Consider the following 9,211-nt stretch of genomic DNA (forward strand, 5'->3'; position numbering starts at 1 on the left):
AATTATTTGACGCTATTATTTAATAATGAATGGAGGTGTGGGAGAGCTCAGTTGTAATGTATACAGTTCGCTTGCTAAACATTGAGGCAGCCATTTCCATGAGGTGATGAAGAGTAAAGCTAAGAAAAAATGTAAGTTTCTGTGTTCATATACAGCAACTGCATATGCCTGCTTCATGTACGCTCAGTGTACATTGCTGGCATATTTTTTTTTTTTTAAATACCTCTGCAAATGGGGAAATAGCCTGTAATGGCGATTAGTAAAATCAGTAATAGATTCACACTGGCGGCAGCCAGAGTAAGTGTATCACGATGCTGGAAATCCACGGAACCACCGTCATTGGAGAGTTGGGGGAAAATAATGGACGAAATAAGAAACATGGAAGAATTAAGTGCAAGTGATGCAGATAGGAAAGATAAATATGATAAGACATGGGAGAAATGGGAAGTTTATAGACAGGCAGAGGTCTCTAGGACATAGATAATCCCCATAGATGCACATAACGGCAGACTTAATTATACATGGATAGACGTTAAAGCATTAGACCTGTTTACATGGTAGTTTGTAGAAGTATGATGGTTACTGGGGGGAGGGGGGTTAGGAACAACACTTAGGGAGGTAAAGGGTAAGGTGTGAGATAGTAGGTTACACAGTGAGGGGTATAATATATAACGCATTCACAACAGGAAAATGGACTAACAGTTTTGTTTTTTTTTGTAACACAAGAATGATAAGAACACAAGTATTAGGGGATGGCGGCGGGGGGAGGGGAATCTCACAGTCATATAGACACTATAGTTTAGACTATTTAGTCATACACAAAATAGAGTGAGGAAGACACGAAGAAAGTAGGGAAGGGAAAGGAGGTATCTGGACAAGGTTGAGGACTCTAAAATAGTTTTACACAAACACACTGGGAAAGTTCCCCCACCCCTCTAAATGACGAAAGGAGTGTTAGCGGATTGACTGGGAGAGTAGAATTGTGGCTAAGGGGATAAATGTTATGGGGAAAGCATGAGTAAACATATGTATAGATAAGAATGTAATTGAATGGATTATGTTAATCAAGATATGCTATCCTTACTAGATACACACAGAGAGTACATCTTTTATCTACATTTATGAAATGTGTGAATGTTATTATTGTGAATGTATCAATGCGTAATAATAATAAAAATATATTAAACCAAAAAATAAACGGTTTACTGTAAGTTCATGTAATTTGGTAAAAATGTGAGACACTCTTCTTCTCCAGGTAGTGGTGTCAACAGAGTATAGACTCTTCAAATAAAAATGTGGACGCTTTCCTCAGTGAGCACAATATACAGAGGTATAGGTACTCTTGATGACTTGTATACACCTATATTTGTATTTACACACACGTTGGGCTTGATGTCTTTATTCAAGCTTCATAACTATGTATCAAGGAAAAAAAAAAACATATGAGGAGATGCAATAACACTAAATATGATTAAAGGCGTTCAGTTTTTGTTTTTTGCATGTACGTTTATGTCCATACCGTAGCATCATGATGGTGTGTAAAAATAAATGTTTTTATGAGAACCCTGTGTAATAACATAATGAAAGCAGTTAAAATGACTTGTACAGCCTGCTAGACTCACTATTTTTTGCTTTCTGGACTTTGTTTTGTTGCTATAGAACCATAAATTCCCTTTATCTATTCTAGACAGATATTTTATAACATTATTTTCATCACTAATATTTTCCTGCTGCTAAGTTAGTCATTGTATGGTAACCATGCACTTTGATTCAGATATGAAAAAATCCAATTAATGCAACTTGCTAGTATAAACTGTATTCCTATGATGTGTAATTTGTTGGATTTTATTTTAATTTTACAGGTCAACGCACCGACTGTTCTCTAGCAAGGTCATTATTTAAAGTATTTTAAGTGAATAATCTAAAATATTGTATTGGTGCTTGATGAATTTATTGTCATATCTATTTCTATTTGTGTTTTTAGTGGTCGACGAATGTCAACTCTAAGAAAGCAGGTAATGTTTAATGTAATGTCAATTGTGTTAATTGTGGTGTTTGTTAATTGTGTATAAACAGTAGAAAGACCATGTATACAATTTAAAAGGCTTGCACCGGGAATGTTTTTAACTTGCTCAAAGTGGTCCGGTACACTGTAGAATAGATGGATATATACAATGCCCCGATACGAAGAGTCAATACCAGTGCTTTTACATTTTTAAACTGAATCTGGGGCTGTAAATAGGCGCTGCGCTTCACATGAATCTAGAAGAAATGTTGTCCGCACATCATTCTTCAGAAATGATGTTTTAAAACCTTTAGCATGACATGTGAATTCTAAGGGAGTTGTGTGGAGGCCTCGCACCACTTCTCGCAAAATTAACATTAGTGTCTAATTGTTGCTTGATTCTTGATGCGGAATCCTTCCGGTATTTTGCAGACTCTGTAATACTTTGAAAGAGTTTGCCCATGTAATTCCAGATCTGTGCATTTCTTTTTAAGTCTTTTGATCTCATTTAGTAGATCAGTGACACAGGCACTTCACAGGAAGGCTGCCAAGGTCCCCAGCGATCAAGCCTTTTTTCCCCCCCTACATTTAGCCCTGCTTCGAGCAAGCAGCGCAGAGCCAAATATAGATGGATCCGTTTTGTACAAGTAATCTAGTACAAGCAGTCCGCTTGTCACTATCCCCCCTCCCCCCTGGCAATCTGTCTCCTCGCTCTCCGCCAGCTGCCTGGTTGCTGGCTGTGGTTTTCGGGGTCCTCCGCTCTTCTTGGTTTAGGATCGAGAGTAGACTGGAGTTCTCTGGTCTGCTCCGTGTTAACACTGACAGGAGAGCTGTATTCATCCTTCCTGTCTCAGCTGTCACAGGAGATATGCTTAAACTCCTGTATTGGAGGTAACAGATTCCATAAAGAGAGCCTGTCACCTCCTAACGCTATCGCATAGGGGCTTGTAAGTAAATAAAGAAAAAATAAAAATGTAAAGTACGTAGCCATGCAACAGCACTCTCTAACTTGCACTAAGTGCATTAAAGGGTTAGCTCATTAATGGGCACTCAGGGCTAATTCTCAGCAAGCGTGTTCCTGGAGCAGAGCAGTTACAGACCGGATCAAAACTGCGTCCAATGTATTCCAATGGTATTTTGGGCTCTAGTTCACACCGCAGCATTCAGTTCCAGAGCATGTAAAAAAAACTGCAGCAAGCCCTATTTTACCTGCTCTGGAACGCATGCAAACTCATCAAAAACGCATACAAATGCCCTGGAACGCACTAAAAGCCCATTTTAAACACACAAAAAATATATACAGGTGAAACTCGAATAATTAGAATATCGTGCAAAAGTAATTGCAGTAAGTGCTGCAAAAGGGGCCCAAACCAAGTACTGAGTACATATGCATGCTTGTACTTTTCAGAGGTCCGATATTGTTCTATGTACAATCCTTGTTTTATTGATTGCATGTAATCTACTTTTTTGAGGTTGTGGATTTGGGGTTCTTGGGGTTTTCATGAGCTGTAAGCCATAATCATCACAATTATGACAAATCACGGCTTGAATTATCTTGCTTTGCATGTAATGAGTCTATCTCATATATTCGTTTCACCTTTTAAGTTGCAGTAGTGAAATAAATTAACTTTGCACGATATTCTAATTATTCGAGTTTCACCTGTGTGTATGTGTATATGTATGTATATATATATATATACTTTTTACCAAAAACAGCCTGGAATGTATAAAAATCACAGCAAAAACCACTGTATAACACACTGCACTGCATGTGCAGAAACTCATGCAGATCTGGTCTGCATTTGGTGTGAACAAGCGCTTAAACGTAATGCCAGGGGAAATATGCAGTATATCCACTCCACACATAAACCTGGGATAATAGTTCCTTGTAACCCCAAGAGGTCCGAGGGGGTCTGCATAGTCCTAGGTCCATAGTCAGTAAGAAGGAGGCTAGCCCCCACAGGCTGCTCCAACATCACTGCCATTTCTCCGTGCCTTCATTCAGGGAGTTTTTGCCCCTCCTGTAAGAACACAGTTGTCACCATGGGACCCTAATATTTTCAGTTGTGCAAAAAAACAAACCTTTGCACACCACAGAGATCCAACACTACTTTAACATTAACTCAGAAAGTGGCTTGTTTGATGTCCTTCTTCACTTCAGCTTGTAGGGTATCTGATTTGGAGGCATTGTCAATCAAGCTACCATATTTGGTGTTTTTTAAGGATGGTCATCCTGAATGAGGGAAGTAACAGCTTTACACCTAAGTGAGGACATCTCTCTCTCTCTCGTCTCTAATGCCAGTTCACCTTAAGGAAGTGGCCCTACCCCTACATTCCTTGGATGTAGTTAGGGCAATTGAGCTGCCTTTGAATGCCATGGCAGCATCATCCCATGCCAGTTTTGGGAGTAAATTTTGCAGGTGGCAGTTTCACTGATCTGCATCACTGTTTCTTTAATACGGTCAGTCTGATCTTCCGATCTAATTTTTTGCCCTCCCTGTTGTGGCACTGTTTCGGGATGTCCCAGTCAGTGATTAACTAAAGCAGAAAATATAAAATAATAAATGAAATGAAGAACGAATGAAAGAGAAAATAGTATTTTATTTAAATTTTTTTACGTCTGTGTTCATTGGAGGACACAGCACCCACCCCTCTGGCTTGCTGCTTCCTTTATAGGTACATACGTTTGTTTATATTTTGTTGTGCATGTTTTTGTTGCACTACTGTGCCATGTAACGGAGTTGCGAAAAGGGTTTTACCGGTGGCAATATACCCAGTCACTGAGTAACTAAAGTAGAGCTGTGTCTTCTAAGGAACACAGAGAAAAGGATTTTAGTATGAGTACCAAAAAAAATAGTTTTTAATAAAGGAGAAATGTGGCCAGTTCATTAATACATTTTGTAAATTGACAAAAAACTTTCAGATTCTTGTTCTTGAAGGTCTTTTAAATTAAAACTCCTATAAACTGCTACTGCGTACAACTAACCATTTAGCACGTGAACATAATGCATCTTGGCTCTCCAGTTATTTTAGGCTGCTAGGCACAGTCTTTAGATTCTAATACTGTATTCTAAAAGAAGTAACAATGGCACACCCTGATGGAATGTAAGTTTGCTGATGATTTGTAACCTGACTGTAGTTCTCCTTTAGCTTGTTCTGTGCTTTTTTTTTTCTATTTTTTTCTATATTGCATATACTATTCACATGCATTCTACTCATTGTATACTCTATTTCTTACTGTTTATCATTCCACTTTCTACACTGTGCTGTACCTCCTGTACTCCACATGGATCTACACTAGAGGTAGGCAATCCCAACACTCCATTTGTGGTGAAACTACAAATCCCTTCATGTCTTTGGGAGTCAGTATTGCAATGCATCATGGGACTTGTACTTCCACAACAGCTGGAGTGCTGAGGTTGCATACCCATGATCTACACCAGGGGTGCCCACAATTTTTGTGTTAAGATCTACTTTTCAAATGACTAGCTACATGAGATCTACCAGCGGGAAAAACCTCCCTCGCTCTCTCTCTCCTGGCTGTCTCTCCTCGCTCTCTCTCTCTCCTGACTGTCTCTCCTCCTTGCTCATCCTCATGGCTGTCATTCCTTGTTTTTTCTCCTGGCTGTCTCTCTTTGCTCTCTCCTGTGGCTGTCTCTCCCCTGGCTGTCTCTCCTCGATCTCTCTCCCCTGGCTAACTTTCCTCTCTCTCCTGTCTGTCTCACACCGCTCTCTCTCCTGGCTCACCTTGCTGTATCTTGCAAACAGTGTAGTGCAACAGGCTGTGTAAACGAATATTCTTTGATGTAATACATAGCACTTCAACCACCATAAAGGATGTCAGGGAGCTTGGCTCAGTAGACTCAGGCTAATAGGTAATCATGTGTGCACAGCTAAATAAATATACCAAAATGGAATAAAGGGGCCACCATTCGCACCCTTCATGATCTACCAGCATCAGCTTCGAGAGCTACTGGTAGATCCCGATCTACCTAATGGGCACCCCTGATCTACACTATACACTGTTTATGCTTTGTTATACATTACATTTGTCTTCCTGTTTATAGTATATACTCTACCACTCTGTTGTCTCCATCAGACTCGCCAGCCAGCAGATTGCATTCATTGTCACAGTTGCTCTTGTTCCCAAAAATGCATATATTTGCTAATTATGTATACATGTGTGTGCATGCCCGCTCTAATGCCCTCCACACCCCTCTCCTGCAATGGCTCACCTTGCTGTATCTTGCAAACAGTGTAGTGCAACAGGCTGTGTAAACGAATATTCTTTGATGTAATACATAGCACTTCAACCACCATAAAGGATGTCAGGGAGCTTGGCTCAGTAGACTCAGGCTAATAGGTAATCATGTGTGCACAGCTAAATAAATATACCAAAATGGAATAAAGGGGCCACCATTCGCACCCTTCATGATCTACCAGCATCAGCTTCGAGAGCTACTGGTAGATCCCGATCTACCTAATGGGCACCCCTGATCTACACTATACACTGTTTATGCTTTGTTATACATTACATTTGTCTTCCTGTTTATAGTATATACTCTACCACTCTGTTGTCTCCATCAGACTCGCCAGCCAGCAGATTGCATTCATTGTCACAGTTGCTCTTGTTCCCAAAAATGCATATATTTGCTAATTATGTATACATGTGTGTGCATGCCCGCTCTAATGCCCTCCACACCCCTCTCCTGCACTTACTGCCCACCTTCATACCCTGTGGAGCTCCTACGTTAGGATTTGAGCGACTTTGACAAATTGTAATGGCTAGACAACTGGGTCAGGGCAACTCCAAAACTGCAGCTCATGTGGCAAGATCCCCATCTGCAGTGGTCAGGACCTACTAAAAGTGGTCTAAGGAAGGTAAACCAGTGAACTGGCGACAGGGTCATGGGCAGTCAAGGCTCATTGATGCACGTGGGGAACGAAGGCTGCCCGTGTAGTGCATCCAATAGAAGAGCTACTACAGCTCATGTTGCTGAAAAGGTTAATGCTGGTTTTGATAGAAAGCTGTCTGAATACACAGTGCATCAGTTTGTTGTGTATGGAGCGCCCAGACCAGTCAATGCAGATGCTGATCCGTGAGCATCAGAACTGTACCACAAAGCAATGGAAGAAGGTAGCCTGGTCTGATGACTTGGACCAAATTATTGTGTCTGCCCACACTGCAAAAATGGTTTGAGGAAAACGATAAGTTTGACGCCCTACCCCGCAACTTAGAGGACTTGAAATGTTTTCTATTGACGACTTGGTGCCAGATAGCACAGGATGCCTTCAGAGGGTTAGTGCAGTCCATGCCTCGACGTGTCAGGGCTGTGTTGGCAGGAAAAGGGGGACTCCATTTCACAAAGAAAGTCTATAAGTCAGCAATTTTAAAGCCAAACACTTCCTGTTTGTAGTAGCATAGCTATTTATTTCAAAATAAGTGACTGCAAATACACTAATTTCACTTTAAGGTTATAAGGACTTTAAAGGAGAACTATGGGGTTAAGGCTTTTCCCCATAGTTCTCCCTGGTGTAACGGGAGGACACAAACTAGCGTCCTCCCGTCACCCTAAGCTCAGTATACCGCGAGCTACAGCTCGCGGTATAATGAGACGCTGCTGTTCGCGGTATACTGAGACGCCGCAGCTGAAGCGGATCCCGACAATTATGTCTGGATCCGCCCAGCTGCGTGAGTGACAGCTGGCTCTGCCTATCTAGAGGCAGAGCCAGCTGTACCCGCCCCTCCCCCATCCGTTCCGCCAGTCAGCGCTGTCGGATCGGAAAGGGGAATCCAGCCCCTCCCCTGTCACTGCAGAGAGCTGTGACAGGATCGAGAGGTGAGGGAACCCGGTATGTGTTCGCTCACCTCCCGAACTACTGAGCCGACCTGTGACAGTCTCATTGTCACAGGTTGGCTAGAACTATGAGGTGAGTGAAAAGCACTGGCCTCATAGTTCTCCTTTAAATGGGTTTATCCGTTCATGACAGTGTAGGCAACAGACTGTTGTAAATAAGACATAAGGATTATATTAAAAGATATCTGTATTTTTATGTTAAAGACCAACAAGTGAGTGATAATCATTGTGGATGCTACTGTATGCATACTTGTAGCTATGTTTTGCATTGCTTTGACAAATTTCTCAAATAACTCTCTATTTTAGGAATCCAAGCAGCAAATTCCATTGGTGGTTGAAAGCTGTATACAGTTCCTTAGCCGTCATGGTATGAATAAAATATTTAGCATTTACCAATACCATTTTTTCTTTGTCAACTGTTTTATTTAAAATGCTGCATGAAACAGCATACGTCACATGCAGATGGGTAAACATATGTATGTGCAGTGCAGTAAGATGAATGCATGTATACAAATAATGTGGCTTACACAACACCCAATACCAAAAAAGTTGGGACACCGTGTAAAATCTACAGAACATAATATCATACCAGACCTTTTGCAAACATTTGGCACATCTTGAAACATAAAATATGACAAAGAAAACCCAGGACTGTTGAGCAGTTAGAATCCTATATCAGGCAAGAATAGGACAACATTCCTCTCTCAAAACTTCAGCAACTGGTCTCCTCAGTAAGTACATATTTTCCTTTCATTAATCATTCCATTGCTATATCCTGTTCTAGGTCTTCGACATGAGGGCATATTCCGAGTGTCTGGCTCCCAAGTTGAAGTAAATGATATTAAGAATGCATTTGAGAGAGGTAGGTGTGTATTGTCTTTTTGTGTCCAGATATCTTGCAATTTTATATAAGACATTTTGAAATCCATGGAGAATATTAGAATTTGATATTCAAATAAATATTTCTAGAGGAACCAATGTAGACCCCAGGTTCTGACTCGTGTCTTTTGACCCCTCTCTTGCACCTTTTTTTTTTTTCCAAGCATTGATTGGTGGACACAGAATTCAGTTTTCTACATACGGGACAAAGAAGACACTGGGCTCAGCCCCATCTAATGACTATACCCCCTGCATCTACAGCGCAAGCTTAGTTAGTGTGCTGAGGGGAGGGTAGGACATCTCTGTTCAGCTCAGCTGAATCAAGACTGTCAGGGTCATACAAGACTCCCAGATCTTTGATCACCCCAGCAGCCGTGTCTACATGTCTACCCATTTAATTGCAGTGGCCCCTCCTGATCTGACATTTTAATTTGCTACAGCAGACATAATCTTGGTCAGTGTTGCATAT

The 9,211-nt window shown here is 41.0% G+C and overlaps 1 protein-coding gene across 1 annotated transcript in view; it reads left to right on the forward strand.

Annotated features, from left to right (window-relative positions):
• The window catches only part of SRGAP2 (SLIT-ROBO Rho GTPase activating protein 2), a 100,286-nt gene that overhangs the window by 65,812 nt on the left and 25,263 nt on the right, over nucleotides 1–9,211 (forward strand). Inside the window, exons 11-14 of the mRNA XM_018576830.1 lie at nucleotides 1,863–1,890; nucleotides 1,985–2,015; nucleotides 8,170–8,230; nucleotides 8,648–8,725. Of these exons, the coding sequence (XP_018432332.1) occupies nucleotides 1,863–1,890; nucleotides 1,985–2,015; nucleotides 8,170–8,230; nucleotides 8,648–8,725 (198 nt within the window). The remainder of the gene's footprint in view (nucleotides 1–1,862; nucleotides 1,891–1,984; nucleotides 2,016–8,169; nucleotides 8,231–8,647; nucleotides 8,726–9,211) is intronic.

Source organism: Nanorana parkeri, unplaced genomic scaffold, assembly GCF_000935625.1.
Source record: "Nanorana parkeri isolate BGI_ZX_2015 unplaced genomic scaffold, ASM93562v1 scaffold77, whole genome shotgun sequence".
Lineage (NCBI taxonomy): Eukaryota > Metazoa > Chordata > Amphibia > Anura > Dicroglossidae > Nanorana > Nanorana parkeri.